Source organism: Ascaphus truei, chromosome 8 (genome assembly GCF_040206685.1).
Source record: "Ascaphus truei isolate aAscTru1 chromosome 8, aAscTru1.hap1, whole genome shotgun sequence".
Classification (NCBI taxonomy): Eukaryota; Metazoa; Chordata; class Amphibia; order Anura; family Ascaphidae; genus Ascaphus; species Ascaphus truei.
The window spans coordinates 41,853,887-41,873,640 of record NC_134490.1 but is presented as its reverse complement, the minus strand read 5'-3'; the positions used below and the strand labels follow the sequence as shown (position 1 = coordinate 41,873,640).

Sequence of the window (19,754 nt, the reverse complement as noted above, 5' to 3'; positions counted from 1 at the left end):
CACGTTGGAAACTCTTACTTTTGACACAAAAGAAAGAAGAAAATGCAGCAATGCATCAAAACAGCCTTCTCTTTGCTCTTTATTTATGGTGATACATCCACCCCACGGTCTGTAAAGATATAATGTCAGTAATAATAACATGTTCTTACCTATACAAGTCTTCATATCCAGAGACGCCATGAAACCGTCAAAGCACAGACAGCGGTATTCTCCCGGGATGTTCGTACACTGCCCTCCATCACAGATATCAGGATTGTCCTCACATTCATCAATATCTGCAGGACAAGAAGAGCAGAAGTGAGGGTCGCAGAAGTGGCTTAATGGATCCTCAATGCCTGGTTCTGTAATCTGCTTCACACGCTTCAGCTTTGAAATGGAAATACAGATCTAACCTGAGTTACTACAGATGATTGCTGAGTGCATAATGTGATTGTAACTCCCCCTGGTGTCCCAAGCGTACATGAAGTAAAATGTGGCAAGGATTTAGAAATGCAGGTGTAGGAAGCTTTTCTGTATCGCCTGACATGGGCTTGTACAAGAGTTAAGGACATTTGTTTTACATAGCATGAAGCAGAGTGTCCAGCACCAATCAAATCTGTTATGAAGCTATAGAGGCTGATTAACTTTGATATAGTTATATTTTTTCCTTCCCAATTCTTAACAGGACCGCAGGGGCTGGGCCTTAAATCAGTGGCAAAAAGTTCCTATTCTTTCCACAAGCGCTATCATAGTAGAGCAATGAAAGGTCTGTGAGCCAGTCAAATATTGGATATTAAATAGAAGGATGGTTTTAAAATGTTATCTGTGATACGTTATTCCCCTCTTACTGTAACCTATCTTGGAAGTGACATCAAAGGGATGCCTTTTATAGCCGATTACCAACCTTATATTTATTTATTTGTACCTGGTTTTTGGTCCGTTTTTACTTTTGATGTAAAAAGACCCAAATAATATTCTATATGTAATAATAATAATAATTATTATGGTGGTGATCATTTCCCAGCCTACCTACATGCTATAGAAATTAAAGTAATGAATATATATATATATATATATATATATATATATATATATATATATATATATTATATATATATATATATATATAAAATTTTATTTTATATATTATTACTAATAGGATATCCTATATGATTATGAGGCAGATTTTTCGGCCTACCTACATACTGTATAAATTAAAATAATGACTTCTGTATATATTAATATGATATTTGTATGTATATGACTAATATGATATCTTATTTGCTATAAGAATAATAATGATGCAGACAATTTCCCAGCCTACCTGCGCAGGATCTCTGGTCTGGCATAAGAGCGTAACCCTCACTGCAGCTGCACTCGTAGCTGCCCTCGGAGTTGGTGCAATGTGTGTCGCATCCTCCGTTCATGATGGTGCACTCGTCAATATCTGCAGGTCGGGAGAGAGGTGTGTGAATATTAAAGCCACCGCAATGCCTGCTCTGAAAAGTGGGCGGTGGCATTAACCAATCAAAATGTTCAATGCAGCACAACTGGCCAAAGCAACCAGCTCACCTCTTGGTGCCTCATTCATGGAACATTCAGAAATGCAGCACTAATTGGCTGATGTTGTTGGTATTGACACAATAATCTTCTCTCTACACTCAATTGTCACAACAACCTTTTGGATTGTTCCATTCATTCACAACTCATGCAGGAGTTCAGGTGTAATGATGAATATTATACTGATCTCAACATTTATCAAACTGAGACATAGATTAATAGTAAGTTCAAAGGGTTAGTGAAACCTTCCTTTTCTTAAAATAATAGGACGTCTCATGGGATTTTTGAAGATCCCAGCCTCACTCTCAGGAATCCGTTATATTCATAAGAGGAAATTTCCTTCAACCGTACTAACATATTATATGATAACATATTAATGACTCCAATAATTAAAACAAGGGATTAGGGTTTATTCGCAAGTTAATAGTCATTGAATGATTGCCATTGTCATTTACTAAATAACTCCATAAGAGTAGTTTAAATGACAGTAGTTAAATACTCACCCACGCATCCTTGTCGATCAGGAGTTGACTGGAAACCAGAGTCGCAGGAACATTGGTAAGTTCCGATCATATTCACACACCGTCCATTCCTGCAGAGGTTATCACTTAGCGAGCACTCGTTTATATCTAGGAAACAGACATTTGAGAGTGATTAACATTTATTTTATTGGTATCCATAGACTTTTATGGGGTACCCCCTACAAATCATTAGTCTCCATATACTTTCATGGGTCTTCCCATACAACTCCAGCTGGGAATCTTCTCTTACCCACACACGCATTGCCTTCAGAGGTCAGCTCATGACCGGGAGGACATATACATTCAAAGCTGCCATCGGTATTGATGCAGGTTCCTCCTCTGCACAGTAATGGGTCCCTCTCACACTCATCAATGTCTGAAAGTAGAAGGAAGATAAGACTCTGGATCACTCTCTCTCTGCTGACCCAACCCACTGCACAAAGATTCTGCAAGTACAAATGGCCCAAATTTTCTCACCCACATCTGATATCCACTCACTATTTCTCATTCCATATGCTTTACTCGCGACCACATCTTAGCTAGTAATGCTAAACCATAAATTAACCCATTTCTCATAGTTAAAGGGTTTTATTCAGTTACATATTTTGGTCAAAAGATGATAAACCTACCTGATACTTCACGGAAAACCCAAACTGTGTACTGAAGGTCGTACACTTTAACTGCATCTTAACTGAATCCTGATTCACAGTGATACAAGAAAGGCTTTAAAAAAGATGAGGTGCTGTGGCTGGTTTAAAGAACTCAAATTAAATATTGGGGCAGTCCTCCGTTTAGGTAGTATGTGTATATATATATACACACTACCTAAACGGAGGACTGCCCCAATATTTAATTTGAGTTCTATATATATATATACATGTATGTATGTAAAAGTGTATGTTGCTTGTCCTATTTATTAGAGCATTATGGGCCAACCAATGCTAAAAAGAACAAAATGGGAGTTCATATGAAATTAAGTGCTACCTTTGATGTGACAAAGCCATTTAGATCCTATTTCCTGCTCCTTATAACCCTCTTTATCTCTCTGTGCCTCCAGCTCGGAGATTAGATTGTAATCTTTTCTGGCAAGGAACTCCATGCTCCTGCATTATATCTTACCCATGCAGTTCTTCATCATCATGAAGCCGCTCTCGTACCCATCGAAGCACTCGCACTCGAAGCTCCCAGGAGTGTTGACGCAAGTTCCGTGGCCGCACAGATCAGGGGAGATTTTGCACTCCTCAATATCTGGAGGGTGAAGGAAAGACAAAGTGAGCTCGGTCTATGTCCAACAGCTAGGTCTGGGCTTCCATGAGCTCCCTCCTCTAAGGCTAAGATTATAGTCCCTGCGATGGCGCAACAAGCACAAATGTCATGATGCCTATGAGGCCGCCCCTAGTGCGTTGGCGCGACTGCGTTTTGAAAAGACAACATTTTTTCTTTTCAAGGGTGGCCGCGTGACGTCCACGTCACGTGAGGAGTTCAGCCAATGAGGGTGAACCAGCTTTGTGACGCGTCCGCCACGCCTCCGCCACGCCTGCCCAATCTCCTGCAGCCAAGTTCACACATCATTCGCGCAAGCGAGGCTATGCAGTCCATCGCGCATGCAAGTAAGGACTATAATCTTGCCCTAAAGCAGGGGACACAGTGGTTGAAGGAGCTTTAAAAAAAAAGTAGTGATACTTTGTCTGATATCCCAAAATTCTGAATTTAGTAGATGTTGGGCAGTAGGCGCTGCTGGCTGTATTAGTCCAGTTGCAAAAGCGAGCAAATAACTAGCTGACTGACTAGCAAGTACTAACAAGGTCAGTCCCTCATAGGACCAATGTATATTATTGGCAGTGACATGGTTAAGAGGTCAGTCCCTCATAGTACCATTGTGTATTAATAGCAGTAACATATTTAAGGGGTTACATCTGGGTGATGCTGGTACATTTTGTTAAAATAAAAATCAGACACCAAGAAGTATTTTTAATCATCTTTTAAAGTTGGTTTGTAAACATGGGTAAGCTGAGACTTAGGAGAGGTTTCATTTCCTCTGGCGGCTCACTTTGCCTAATGTCCTTGAGTAGTCTCCCCATCTTTTATCTTTTGGCTCTCTGATAAGGACAGGGTGGGCTAAGTGTAGAGGAAACAGTTGATTGGCAACCACTATGCCATTCAGAGGCCCCAAATAGAAATACATTGTGCTTCGATTTCAAAGAAAGAAAAGCAGCAAAGTCTTTGTTTTAGGCATGGTTACATTTTGTTTTAGGAAGCCATTTAAATTGTTAAATTCTTTAAAACAAGTTGTCTTTAGGTCAGCTACCAGGGCTAACCATTGGGAAAAATCTATATGCACCATATTTTATAAGAACTGTACTACATTTATGCTTAGAAAGCCAAAGGGGAGAGAGGTTCCCTAAAATAAATCTAATTTTCTCTTAGTGCAAAGCAGAACTAGTTGAATGCTGCCAATACAATGATAATTAGTCACAGCTCAAAATCCCTGGTAATGTAGTGTAAACAAAGCGATGTAGTAATCCTAATCTATTTCCAATATACCACATGGAAGCTTTAACGTTAAAGAGAGCTATAATTCCGTTCATTATTCCTGGACAGTCACATAAATATATCTATTAGCTGACAAGCATTTCATTAAATCCATTATTTGCGACTCTTTTATAACTTCTGATCCACAAATGGAATTGGGCTGAAAACTGGCAGTTTCTTGTGTTTCGCTGAAATTTGGGCAGGACTGATGGTGATCTCAAACTTTATTGCCAAGGACGCTGCTTTTTTGTGGTTCTCTATCACAAAAAAACGAAAGTGCTAATCCTGGACTTCCCATAGAAGACGCTCAGAAGAATATGTCTGTCCATCTTTGTTTTGGCCAATTGATGCAGTCGCTTTCAGTTTGGCAAAGGGAAGTGTACAGTATCACTTATACTTCTGTAAACTATATCTGGGATGTTCTACACTACCCAATGTAACATTTTGGATATCATTTAACGGTTAAGGAATGAGGATTGAATTTATGCGTGCTTATATCTCCTAAAATAATTTTATAATGAATAGGCATCACCACAATATATTATTTTACCATACCATGTTTATATAGCAAGTGTGTCTAATAATAATAGAGATGCTTTGTGTAGAATGTGCTCATGTATCTATTACTGCAAGTGATATTTTTTATACATATCCTTTACAAATTTGTTATCTTACCTGTACAGTTCCTTTCCTCAGCATCCAGGGCAAAACCGTTATCGCAAATACACCTGAAGCTGCCAATACTGTTCCGGCAGGTTCCGTGAGTACAGAGGCTGTTGAACACCTTACACTCATTCACATCTGTTGAGAGGGAAATGAACAAAGCCTGTCAGGAAGAGGAGCGCCTGTGCTATTTACACTGGGTATTTAACAGAAGGTTGCAGTAATCAAAGGGGGAATAATAAGGGCAGAAGCACAACGGACAAGCTGAATGTGAGACCAGGGCCCATATTTTTTTAAAGATGTGCTAAGCCGTAAGACACCTTAGGGCCTAATCACTAAAGGGGCAGTAGGGTGTGTGACAGTGCCATATGTACTAAGCAGTGCTATTCCAGAAGACACCTTACAGTCCGTTCAAGTGAATTAGATGTAAGGTGTTTTCCGGTGCTAGATGGTGTCTTATAGAATAGCCCCACTTAGTAAACATGGACCAAAGAGTCTTATGGCATGACATCGCTTAGTAAACACAGTATGGGCAAAAATACTTTGGGTGAGACAATGGATTGTTCCACTCACTGAAAGGGAGAAGGTGCACCTGGTTTATTTAGACAAATTGTTTACTCTTGTCTTGGATGTAATGGGGAATATGTATCTTTGCAAAAGTGGTGCTATTCTGGGATAAAACACGTGCAGATTTTTGTCCCAAACCACGCACCACTTTTGCCTTGATATATATATATGCCTCATTGAGTATTAGAGATCAGAGGGAAGTTCAAGTAGGATATTGTTCAGACAGCAAGTGTTGGAAACACAGCAGAGAATTTGGGTATAGTACAGATTAGAGCATCATCCGCATTAAGAGCTTTAATTGAAGCCATAAGGATTGAGGTTACCCAGGACGAATGTAGAGATAAAATGGATCCCCCACCCCCCCTTTTTGGAAAACAAAACACACTAGTTTTATTGTTGAAAAGGGAGTTGGTCAATCAAGATACCTTTGTAAAAGGGACGGCCTGAGAGAACATCTCCTCTATTAGCAAAACCTGGTCCTCTGGGACAGATGCTTTTGTACTCCTCGCTTCCAGGTTTGGGACATTCCTCGCAGTCTATACCCCAGGCGGCTCCTACGGAGCAGCAGCACATGTCGATCCTGTATTTGCTGGGCAGGGGGGCCGTGCACTCGTCCTCATCCCACTTCATGTAGCACTGCTCCACGCGCACATCTGAACAAAGAAGACAGCATATCAAGGTGTATCAAGTCTCACTGATCGAGAGTCAGTCTCGCTAATTTTTTACATGTGTGGTATCATAGACTTCAGGGGAGATTAACGCACAACTGAAGACTCATTGGTCTTCAATTAAAATGCAATTTTTAAAGGCGTGAAATCCTTGCTACGGCGCCGGCGATGCGCCTGTGGTCGCTGAAAAATCAAATTTAATTGACTTCCAGCGATTCGATTGCGACCAAGCCATCGCTCCGTCGCGTCACTCCTACTATAAGTGCACGCGACGGATTCAATACATTTGTTTTGACGCGACGTCGCGTTGCCGGGACTATAAGCACGGCCTAAGGCTTACTGGTTTCGATCCTTCGAGATTGATATCTCTGCATAATAGAGATGTATTTGCCCTACTGAGAAAGAGCTTGCTTGAACCACACCTAACTTATTCAATGCAGCTCGCCCTATGAAACATACTGCCATGCCTTGCTTCCCAACCAACTATTTCACCATTCCCACCACACAAAATTAATGTTCAGTTACCAAGCTGGGTTTTCAACTGCCATGATAATGTAAAAATTATGAATATATCCCACTTCCCCACCATGTCAGCCTTTCGTCATACCCCATAACTCCCAATGGATGAGGACTTAAGTGAATGAGATTTGAGATTACACCAAATATATATTATAGGAATTCATTCTGACCTCTTAGCTTCAGAATGAATAAGGGGCCCCAAGCAATTGTCTAGTTTGCTTATACCCAAGTGGTCATTTTCAACCTGTTAAGAACTGCCGATCCCCTTATAATTATATATATATATATATATATATATTTTATGTGACTTTATGGAATTCCAAGCTCACTTATCCCATGTATGTAAAAACACTATTCATTTTGGGCTTATATATAGTTTTAGGTAAAATAACAGCTTTCTACATTATATAACATGTTTAACATTATAGTATAACAGAATACTCAGGTCTTATGAAGTCAAATATCTAAATGACCACATTTTTATTAGGGAACCCCTGCTTACCTCGCACATCACCCCAGCTCTGTCTTAGCACATTCATACAATTTAGGGGGGTCAAAAAATGGGTACTGGAGCTCAATCAGCGTTAACTGCCATTCACGGTCAATGACAATAAACGCTGATCCAGGTCCGATATTCATCATCAGAGCTTTCTGAATCCTCCCCCCCCTCCTCCCCCGATTGTCTTCATCCTACATGCTGATCATATCCATATTAATATTTACTTAACCATGTCATAGAAGTTACTACTAATGTTGGAGCTCCTCCATTGTAGCTTAGCGCTCTCCTAGCAAAGTCATACAACTGAGTCTATTTGATGAGTCATATCCATATTAGTCATTTATTTATTAGATAATGGTCTTCATCCTAGATTTCCTAGACATCCTCCATTTTTGGCTTCTTACCCACACAGGTCCTGCCAGATCCATCCAGAGTTAAGCCTTCTTGACACTCGCACTTGAAGGAGCCGGCAGTGTTCACGCAGCGCCCATTGGGACACACGCCAGGGAACACCTCGCACTCGTTCACATCTAGAAACAAACACATCAACGATGAAGTAGATATTATTGCATGATATAATTCAATAACATGTGCTTGTAATTAGAACTCCAAACTAGTGACTATCGTAGGATATTCTAAGTAGAAAAATATTTGTAGTATTTTGGGAAGTATGAAAGCAATTAGCATAATTTTTATCTGTGCGCCAATGTATCAAGCACTTGGCTCCCGTTTTTGCCCCGTGTGCTTTAGCTTGCGATCTGGGGGGTGTCAGGGAGGTGTCGTTGGGAGCATTTATATGGAACAATTGGAGGAGTTAGCAGTTATAGGGAACTGTTACATGGAGCAACAGGAGGAGGTATAGAGATGGGTTACATGACGCAATAGGAGGAGTTAAGGTGGCGATATGGGGAGCGTTTACATGGAGCAATATGAGTTAGAGAGGAGTTATAGGGAGCTGTTCTATGGAGGAATAGGAGTAGTCATTTAGGAGTTACAGGGAGTGGTCATATGGAGCAACATGGGGTATTGGAGAGGGGTTATAGTGACTAGTTACATGGAGCAATAATATATGGAGTTATGAAGTAGTTACATAATGCACAGATTATAAAATGTATCAAATTGTCTGTCACTTTTCTCCCTTCAATATGAGTAAAAAAAACACTAAATGTAAGGTGGTAGTGGTAACCTTTTGGCTTGTAACAATCTGCACCACATTTGATTAAACTGTGCACCAAAAGAAATTTAAACTGCCAAACCAAACGTTCTTTGTTCCAAAATTGAATTAATACACAGCACTCCCACCCTTGCTGTGTCAAAGTAGGGCGCGGCAATAATTCTGAAAATTACTGGGGGCAATAAACTGGGATTGAAGAGGGCAATAATGATCAGGATAATTCCTTCAATGCCGATAAGGTCATTAGGGGCAATAATTATCGCAAGTAATGGAGTAAATAGAATCACCTTCACACGTAACTCCCTTCTTCCTGGCGTAGCCTCTAGGACAAGCAGTGTCTGAATAAAACACACAGAGAGTTTGGTTACATCATCTAGATTCTAGAGCAAGAAACGGAGGATTTCCCATTCAGCCTGGCCCATTCTAAAAACATCTGCACTCGTCCCAGGCAGGGGCTCACCGATCTCGCAGCGCTCGCAGGGGCTGCCCCAGGCGGCTCCTAGGGAAGCACAGCACTCAGACTTTAGGGTGGCACCGTTGATGTTGACCTCGCATCGACCATCTTGGATGTTCAGCCAGCAGGTTCCCTTCATGCTGTCTGAAGGCATGGGGACAAAAGAGGAGAGGGTTACAGAAAGCGGGCTGGGGATTTAATTCACACATGCGTGGGGAACGGATGCCAAATTGTGGTATCACCACCACAGAATTGATGCCACCTTGTGACTAGTGCCTGGTCATAACCACACGCAGGCTGATGATGTACCTTGTGAAGCAGGTGCCTGGGGTTTGGACACCAATGGACTGATGCCATCTGGTGGCATGTCCCTGCCATTGTGTTGCATGTTATTTATATAGCACGTATGCAGCGCTTTATAGAGATATTTGTACAAGACGTAATACAGGTGAATAATACAAATAGGTATACATGCAAAATAAATAAATGTAAGCACTGAGAGAAAGGAGTATCTTCCCCCATCCAAGTGGTATGTTAGAGATTCTCACCCACACAGATGGTCCCGGTGGGATCCAGCTTGCTTCCGAATGAGCACTCGCAGACAAACGAGCCAGCATTGTTCCTGCAGACGCCGTTAACGCACGGGTTGGACGCGCACTCATTGACGTCTGCAAAGTTAAAGAAATGTTAGCAACAGCAATATCACAGTTGACTACCACTAAAAGCCAAAATTTGCATGGGAGGCAAGATTACTGGCTATGATTTCCTGGCTATGTTGCATCAAATCGGGCAAAAAGTTCATGCAAATGAGATATCAAATTGTATTTTTATGCATAGATAATTCTTAATAAATTACGTTATCATGTCAAACTGCATGCTGTTTTGCATAGAAAATATCTGGGTTTATTGAATAGGCCCCGTGGCGTCTTGTCTAACAGAAGAGAAACGAGAGCAGATTAGGGGCCATCTCCTACCTTCACAGGTCTCTGACTCAGGTTTGAAGACATAGCCCTTAGGACAGGTGCAGGTGTAGCTGCCGGGCGTGTTACGGCACAAACCGTTGTCACAGAGCAAGCGGTTCACGGAGCACTCGTCAACATCTGTGGGGTGGGGAGGCAAGGGTTAAAAGTGATGTTTTGCTGGGTCCCTGGCAGCAGAGGCATTAAAGATTGCTCTCAGGAATCTTTTGCACCTTATTTAATATACTGTGAAGCAGTCTTGCCTATGCTGGAGAGAAGTCCTACTCCAATCATTTTTACATACAACAATGTGTATAATGGTAGTATGCAGAACAATGTGTATGTGTATTATACATGTGTATAATGGGAGTATGCAGAACAATGTGTATGTGTATTATACATGTGTATAATGGGAGTATGCAGAACAATGTGTATGTGTATTATACATGTGTATAATGGGAGTATGCAGAACAATGTATATGTGTATTATACATGTGTATAATGGTAGTATGCAGAACAATGTATATGTGTATTATACATGTGTGTAATGGTAGTATGCAGAACAATGTGTATGTGTATTATACATGTGTATAATGGGAGTATGCAGAACAATGTATATGTGTATTATACATGTGTATAATGGTAGTATGCAGAACAATGTATATGTGTATTATACATGTGTATAATGGTAGTATGCAGAACAATGTGTATGTGTATTATACATGTGTATAATGGTAGTATGCAGAACAATGTGTATGTGTATTATACATGTGTGTAATGGTAGTATGCAGAACAATGTGTATGTGTATTATACATGTGTATAATGGTAGTATGCAGAACAATGTATATGTGTATTATACATGTGTATAATAGTAGTATGCAGAACAATGTGTATGTGTATTATACATGTGTATAATGGTAGTATGCAGAACAATGTATATGTGTATGATGGTACTATACGGAGCAGTGTTACCGTGTATTAAAAAGCAATGTGTATAATATAATATGCACAGTAATGTATATGTGTATTATACATGTGTATAATAGTAGTATGCAGAACAATGTATATGTGTATTATACATGTGTATAATAGTAGTATGCAGAAAGAACAATGTGTATGTGTATTATACATGTGTATAATGGTAGTATGCAGAACAATGTATATGTGTATGATGGTACTATACGGAGCAGTGTTACCGTGTATTAAAAAGCAATGTGTATAATATAATATGCACAGTAATGTATATGTGTATTATACATGTGTATAATAGTAGTATGCAGAACAATGTATATGTGTATTATACATGTGTATAATAGTAGTATGCAGAACAATGTATATGTGTATGATGGTAATATACAGGGCAGTGTTACTGTGTATTAAAAACCAATGTGTATAATATAATATGCACAGTCATGTATATGTGTATTATACGTGTATAATAGTAGTATGCAGAACAAACAGTGGTGTTTAACTCACCCACGCAATTTTTGCCGGTGGCATCCGATTCGTAGCCTAAATTGCAGATGCAGCGGTAGCTGCCCCGCAGGTTCTCGCAAATCCCGTTAGGGCAGATCTCGGAGTTGAGAGCACATTCGTTAATATCTGGATTGGGTAAAAAGAACGGGAGTGTAGCGTTCGTATAAGCAAAAAGAAAAAAGCCCAGGCTTCCAATGTCAGCAGTATATATAAAAGTGTGTAACGTGTGTATCTGTGTGCGTTTGTGTGCACTCCAACGCATTGTCAGCACCTCTGGAGGTGAAAGGGTTGACTCCCCTTCTTAGTCCTGATCCCATACATTTGAGATTGAGATTACCCAGTGTTTTTACTAATAATAAATAAAAGACCACCAATTGTACAATTTGCATCGTCAGTGAAATATATGTACAGTGTATATATATATATATTTTTTCGTTTTTTTAATTTGTTTTTTACTTCTGTATTTGGATGAAGTGATTAAAGACTATTTTAATTATTGGAGTGCCGCAGACCTCCAATCTTGTTTTCTGTTGCTGGACCGTTAGGTAGATGGAGGACTTTCGTTGTGTACCCATGACAAGGTAAGTTACACAGTATATACAGTATGTGATGTAGTGTATTGTGGAGCACATCTCATACCATGTTATTTTATATATATATTTATATATATATATATATATATATATATATATATATATATAAAAGCACATTTATTCTTACTGCAAAACATAAAACTAAAGAGGATAGGATGTGCGAAAGGACTCTTACCTCTCCCATCAGCTGTTATCCCAATTCCACTGCTACACAGAGCCTGAAATTCAGCTGCAGAAACAAACGGTAGAATGTGACTTTAGACTCGATATGATTTACACTTTGTAACTCTGTGTACAGATCTTAACACTCAGGCCATGCAGGGCTCATGGGCAAGTATGTGTTACCTTACAAGTCATTAGGGCACTCACCAGAGTTTTTGGCTGGGCATGGCTGGCAAGGCTCCCCAAAGCCATGGTCAGGACTGGCACAACAGCACTCAGACTTGGTGACGGCGCCAGGGAAGGGCCGGGCACAAGTGCCCTTTTTAATGGCCCCGTAGCAGGTGCTGCGCATGTGTGTGTCCACACAGACCCGCCCGTCAATGCCAATGGTCAGACCGCCAAGGCACTCGCAGCGGAAGGAGCCCTCTGTGTTAATGCAGCGTCCGTTCATGCAGATGCCAGGGGTCTGGCACTCATCGACATCTGAAAACACAGAGAAATAGCCATAAAGGGACCCTAAATATGAAAGAAACCAAAGGATCTAATAGGGTCTTATGTTCTACAACAGATAGGAAAACGGGCAGACTAGTTGAGTCAAGTGGTTCTTATTTGCCATGTGTACCTATTTCAGGCACCATCTGTTAAATCCTGCACCCTCCCCGAATCTTACATGAACCCCTTTAAATGGAGGAGCCATTACTCTTTAATTAGGCTCAATGGGTCTCAGAGCTGTAACAGCAATTACACTGGACATTGGAGCCAAAATGTCTGCAGCTTTTGTACTAGACCTTTTTGGCTTAAAAGAGTTAGGCCTCCCTTTCACAGAGAGCCACGTTACACAGTGTTATATGTTACCGGCTCCTGATCTATTGAAGTGGATGGAAAACCCTGAGTGTGTTGGATGCCTGTATATTTTTATGTTTCTAGTACCAACAGTGTACGCTTTATAAAAGACAATAGAGCACAGGGAGTTATTATACAATAAGTGCAACAATACTTCTAACACTGGGGGATACATCCCTCCTAAAGAAATTCAGTTTGAAATGAAAACTTCATATTAAAATCAGATAGGAAAGGAAATCCCTGCACCAGAGGGCTTGCAATCTAAGTGGGAAATTGAACTCCCCCATACAGGGTTCGAACCCACAACCTTGGCATTATTAGCCCCACCCTTTAACCAATTAAGCTATTCATCCAGAACTTACCAACGCAGTAGCGCCCGTTGGGTGCCAACACAAAGCCTGGTTTGCAGATACATTTGAAGCTGCCATCCTCATTGATACACATTCCATTCAGGCACATGTTTGTTGTCGCACATTCGTCATGATCTAGAGAAACGTTGGCACAGATATAAAGGGCTTCCTAAAAACTTTCATTGCTCTTCTTGCTCTTTTTTTTTGTACTCATTGTTTAGTTTTTAAATCTTTTTTTAGCAGAATATTGAAATTTTGAGTATTTCAAAAAGTGTTACTTATGTTACGGGAAGTTCCAAGTGTCACAGAAAATGTCATTAAATGATCCAGCAGCAGAGATCTTTGTAACACTGGGGACCCATCACTGCTAAAGAAACTATCTGAAATTGCAACTTTATATTAAAATCCCGCTCCTTTCATACACCCCCCTCCTGCTGTCACCAAATGGTTCCTGTCACAGGCACAGCCATAGAAGACAGCAGAGAGATGCAGCACACAGAGGGAAACTATGAAGTGTTTTACTAGGCATGATTTAACTGGACTATTTTATTGACATTTAGGGGCAATTCAATATAGCAGCCGATTGCAGAAAACCCCTATTCAAGTCACTTCACAATATATTTAATTGGCCCCTTTGTCCTTCTTTGATATAATAAACATAAAAATATTTAGATTTTTAAAAATCTATTGCGGCAATCCCTTTATAAGCTTTCTAATTATGTTTTTTTATTGGTTGCCGAGATACATGCAGTACAGTATCTTGCAGGACCCGTTGGCCAATTGGAAGCTGCAACATCATCAACTGTGGCTTCCCGTATGGCACCGGCGGCCATATTTGATTTTACATGAGGGAGCACCAGTACAGAACTGTATCTTAGGATCCTGGGGGGTCCCTGGAGCTGAAAATAAAACAATTCAACTTTGGAGGACCATGTGGTTCCAATTATGTAAAAAAAAACAAGTAACGATTTTGTCAGGATTCCTCTTTTAATTGAAGCGTAACAATGAACCACCCACAGCTCGATGTGCTACAAACATTGAAGAAGTGATAGAATCTTCCTCCTGTATAATTATCAGAACAACATCAGCTAACTAGCCTTGACAAACTCACCCGCGCAATTCTTTCCATCTGGAGTGGTTTCGAAGCCAGCATTACAGATACACTGGAAGCTGCCCTCCGTGTTAACACAACGCCCGTTCCTGCACATCACGCCATTCATGATACATTCATCAATATCTGAAAGGACAGAAGGTTCAGGTTTCAACTCAGCCAGGAATTTTACAAAGTTTGCATCTAGAATGATGACTAGTGCTACAGACGGAGTCTGCTATTGCATGGCTTGAAGCACCTACTTATATACTGTGTGCTACTGATCGCAGCAAAGTCACCAACTCTGTTCTATCTGTCACTAATGGAGTGGGCCTTAACTCGGAGATTAACAGGGGCAGTTCCACTCCGCCCTACTTACAAGGAGGCTGCAAGAGCTCACTCTGAGTAGGGATTGATCATGAATATGATAAACTCCAGCAATTTAAATAAAGTCCTTATCCGCTTGTTTTGCCTGTTGAGTCTTCTTACTTAACTGTACGCTAGACAACTTTTTAGGTCAACCAGACTGTCCTCAGATTTCAAGCTTCTCAAAGGTGGGATCTCATGCGCTATTGTGCAACAATTGGTGTTAATTTTTTTACTCTGCACAGTTTTGTCTTTCACACTGTTCTGTGGAACATGGTAATTCTGATAAATAATGATCATTCTAATAATTATAAATAGGGCCCACATACAGGGAACAAAGGGGCCCTGAATAATGAGCCCTGTTTCATAATTGACTATCTTTATAGACTTCTGGATATGGATAGGACATCAGTGGCTTTGACACCTGGACCCATATCCACAAAAGGGCGCTAATCTTTAGCATATGAATGGGAGTAAAGGTGTGCTAAAGCTTAGAGACATGTGAGCTCAGAATGGAACCTACCAATGCAAGCCTGTTTGGTGGGGTTGCTCTGGTACCCATCGTGACACCTGCAGTGGTATGATCCAGGCGTGTTCACGCAATCACCATGAATGCAGGGGCTGCTGGAGCACTCGTCGACATCTGGAAAAGAAAGGATAGGGGAAGATGTTGTCAAATGACTGATATCATGCAAAGCAATAGTCACATGTACTGGTATGTAGAGATGCAGAAAAGTCCTTCACTGCTGGATACAACAGTGGTGGCCCAATGCCCTGTACTTCCTGGAAGGTTAAAGAGCAGTCAAGCAGCTGATTAGCCTGAGTAAGGGCAGACCATGAATATGAGTTGCAATTGGAAAAAAATTCCTTTACAGCTTGTATTACATAACGTCAAGTAAAATGTTGACATCATTTTTAATCAACTCATACAGGTAGAAGTAATTTTTATACTTTGAATGTCTCCATAGTAACACTTTGGAGTATTTATAGTCTCAGACCCTCCTACATTTTGCACATAAAAATAGGTAACACTGTATTCCTCTACTCATGCTGGATTGATGTATTTCCAAGCAATTCCTATAGAAGTACTGTACCTTTAATTTATGCAATTTACCACACATAAAACAATTCTGTTTACTAGGTACAGCCATGTATTGTATATGTGACATAGGTACAGCTGGAGGGTATGCAATCTTCACCTAAACACTTGTGTAATGATACTGTAAACTGTTCTATGTGCAAGGAGATTGTTCACCCAGAGTCTTGCTCTTTGATGTGTTTGACTAATGATGGCAGTATAATTTGTTTAAAGAGATTAAGAGGAAAGAGCAGTAATCACCAGATAATATTTGCCAGATAAACTAGCTTGGTTTTACACATCTTTCTAAGGAAGCCAATTACATTGATAAGATGTTTAAAAAATAAAAATAAACAATTGTTCTTCAATTTAAATTTGACCCCAAAAAAACCTCTGTTGGAAAGGATCTTATTTAGGCAAATTGCTGAATTATAGACTTATACCCTAAACATTGACCCATATTCTAACAGCAATAAAATGAAGAATTGTCATAAAATCAAGGTAATATAATGGAAGGATGAGATGTTCTTCACTGCTTCTCATACAGCTCCTACCTATACACTCCAAGCGACTGTCCTGCTTATATCCCATGTTGCATTCGCATCTGTAGCTGGACGGAGTGGGGATGCAGCGCCCGTTCTGACACAGGTTGGTGAAGAATCTGCAGATGTCTCCTGTTTGATTCAGTGTTGCTGTACCTTGGATAGAACCAGAAGTAAAGAGGATTATTATACCAGGATCAACTCATACCAATTACCCCTATATATATATAATCCCATATATCACCCACTTGCCTGTATCAAATTTCAATGAAATTACTCTTTTAAAGCAGCAATCCACCAAAATGTATATATTATATGTGTGTAGACACATATTAGCAGAAGAGCTTCACAGTGGTAAAACGAAAGGAAACATTGTTTAATGGAGAGGGGGGGGGGGTGTTGCTACTATAAATGTGCAGTCCATGATGATTGCAAATTGTTTTTGCATTTGGCTTTAAAGCTGCAGCTCAAGCAATATCCTACGTGTGTGTGTTTTGTTTTTTTAAATAAATCAGTTCTGTACCATGAGAAAATACTTGTAGCATTTTGTTTGAAAAGCCAAACAAACCATTTTTAAAGACATTTTGAATGTATTCTAGTGCAACAGGCATTTTTGTTTCTATAGCAACCATTTGCAAAGTTACATCCCCTTCCTCTACTGAGACAGGCTCTGGCTCTTGAGCCCTGCCCTCTCTCTAGCACTGCACCAATTGTTTCTAGTGCCTGCCTGGTCACATGATCTTCCACACAGAACTTTGCAACTTGGGTAATCTTCTGCAGCCCTAACAGTGATTTAATGAACCCCCGAGCCGAATCTTCAGCGATCGATTACAGGAGAACGGATCAATCGGCAATTTAGTTAATCACTTGTCAGTGTGTAGATTGTATTGATGCACATATTGAATGGAAATAATTATAATAATAATTTTTTAAACGGCAGCTTTAAGAGATGTCTTCTTGCTCTTTCCAATGCTGTTTATATGTTTAAAATCTCTGTACAGGAGATATAAGCATTTAAGTGTGTGGGAGCCCAGTACGGTGTAAAGGTTACCATGCTAACCTCCGAAGCTAGAAACTATATATATTTTTTAACATTTAAAATTAAAGGAAGAAGAAGAGCAGAACATGCTCACGGGGCAAGATACTAACATTATATGAGCTTCTGGGGAGATTGCTGCTTTACAATTATCCTCTTATATCGGGTGATCCCATAAACATCAGGGGTGATCCTGCTGTGAATAACTGTGACCCTTTAATACAAGGCAATCTATCTCACCAGTACTGGAGCTCCCTTGCCCCAAGCCTGGCAAGCCCGATATCCCTCCTTGCCCGTTGGGCCCAATCCCACCGGGTCCAAGCCCGTTAGGTCCATATCCTCCTGGCCCGATGCCTCCTGGCCCGATGCCTCCTGGCCCGATTCCACCTGGCCCGGGGCCGACGCCTCCTGGACCCAAACCGGGGTAGGTTCCGGAATACCCTGGTCCTAATGGCAGCCCTTCAATGCAAAGTCTCCGGTATTCGTCTGCAGAAACATGGTATATGCAGGGTTAATACGTCAGCTGTCATAATATGCACCTTACAAATCAGCTCAGCTTTTAACCGCTGTCCTACCAGAAAGGCTTGAAATGCATTAGTTTCTGTCTGGGGCATTTGCAAAGGGAATTGAAAGTGATAGTGTTTTATTTGGAATGGAAAAAGGGGGGGGGGGGCAAGAAACCTTAGGCAAAGCAGCGTAAATTGATAAACTATAATAAATAATCATTCAACTTTAAATGAAGAAATGGAGTAGAAAAAACATACATCCTGTTAGTATCCCAGTCCCATTCCTGATCATTTCATAATCACGCTGCAGGGTTTCTAAAAAAAGGTGCAGGAACTCATAAGTTCTCATACATGACCCATAAAATGTTCCCTGCTTCAAGAAAGATCTTCTGTAGGTCTTGCGTTTAGGGTACTTTCATGAGGGAGAAAGTGGAAAAAAATTATACTTTTCGGAGTCTCCTACAAATAATAGTATGAGCTGCCCAGTAGGGTTCATAACCCAAGCTTACTTATGGGATTGCAATGAATTTAGATGTATTTAGGACAATGCTCTATTTTTTCCATAAATTAAGCGTTATCCGTTTTAATTGTATAATTATGATCTGTTCAAATGATATATCTCCTTTCATTGGAAAAGCGCTCATGAATCATATATCAGAGTCATTTTATGCAGCCACCTCTGGAGTGGAATCCTGGCTGAACATCTGTGGTACTCGCCTGTACAACAACACTCAAAGGGAAGAAGGAGGGGGTGGTGGGGGGGGTGATGCTGGGATTATTCACATCCAGTTTCTTATTTCTAGCACCAAGGCGGTTAAACAGCTTTTCCTTTTATTAAGTATAGAAAGACTATATACACAAAGAGCTCTAGGGAATCCGTGCTTACATTTAACAATCCATGGGCAGGTTTGGACAGGCTAAGGGGCATATTCTATCAACTCCGAGATCGCCAATCCATACGGTCTGACACGGATCACCCACTGAAGTCAATGGGGCTTCTGTGTAAAATCGCACGGATTGGCGATCTCGGAGCTTATAGAATATGCCCCTAAAAGTCTAATTTTAGGCAAGTACCTGGATACCCTACTGCAGTAATTCACACCGTTACCATTATTTCTAAAATGACGGTGACTCCCTTATTCCATTAATCCCATCGTTACTGATACAAGTGCTATCCTAAATAATAGTTGAACATATTTTACTGCTCATTTTACTGTAAATTCCAGTATAATGTTTCCTTATTCGTTTTTTGGGGAGAGTGCATCTGTGTTTATACTTTTTGCGTGTCCTATATTTTTGTCTTGACATATATTTGTGTGATACACCTGGGGTTCAAAAAAAACCAGGCTTGGAATTGCTGTCCCAATGGGTTATTTACCTGCTTTGATTGTCTGTTTATAGAAAGTGCCTTATAACCTAAATGCCTTAATTGTTGCTGGAGAAAATCTTCTACCAGTCGATATTAAAATATATACCGTGCAAAAGATGAAAAGGCCTCACAATATATACAATGTGAGATAAGCCTCTAAAACTATGTATTCATTTGGATGGGATGATACCTTAAACATAAATGGTAATATTCTATTATGAATGGTGCATAGTTCCTTCATTTATTC

At 40.3% G+C, this 19,754-nt stretch overlaps 1 protein-coding gene across 1 annotated transcript in view; it reads right to left on the bottom strand.

Moving 5' to 3' along the window:
• FBN3 (fibrillin 3) overlaps nt 1–19,754 on the bottom strand; it is a 181,428-nt gene that overhangs the window by 50,364 nt on the left and 111,310 nt on the right. The window contains exons 11-30 of the mRNA XM_075611661.1: nt 17,873–18,118; nt 16,609–16,752; nt 15,500–15,619; nt 14,632–14,757; nt 13,533–13,655; nt 12,535–12,810; nt 12,341–12,394; nt 11,573–11,698; nt 10,111–10,236; nt 9,685–9,804; nt 9,143–9,280; nt 8,970–9,020; nt 7,913–8,038; nt 6,248–6,475; nt 5,268–5,393; nt 3,180–3,308; nt 2,311–2,436; nt 2,043–2,168; nt 1,304–1,426; nt 150–275 (exon numbers count right to left, since the gene is read on the bottom strand). Of these exons, the coding sequence (XP_075467776.1) occupies nt 150–275; nt 1,304–1,426; nt 2,043–2,168; nt 2,311–2,436; nt 3,180–3,308; nt 5,268–5,393; nt 6,248–6,475; nt 7,913–8,038; nt 8,970–9,020; nt 9,143–9,280; nt 9,685–9,804; nt 10,111–10,236; nt 11,573–11,698; nt 12,341–12,394; nt 12,535–12,810; nt 13,533–13,655; nt 14,632–14,757; nt 15,500–15,619; nt 16,609–16,752; nt 17,873–18,118 (2,760 nt within the window). The remainder of the gene's footprint in view (nt 1–149; nt 276–1,303; nt 1,427–2,042; nt 2,169–2,310; nt 2,437–3,179; nt 3,309–5,267; nt 5,394–6,247; nt 6,476–7,912; nt 8,039–8,969; nt 9,021–9,142; nt 9,281–9,684; nt 9,805–10,110; nt 10,237–11,572; nt 11,699–12,340; nt 12,395–12,534; nt 12,811–13,532; nt 13,656–14,631; nt 14,758–15,499; nt 15,620–16,608; nt 16,753–17,872; nt 18,119–19,754) is intronic.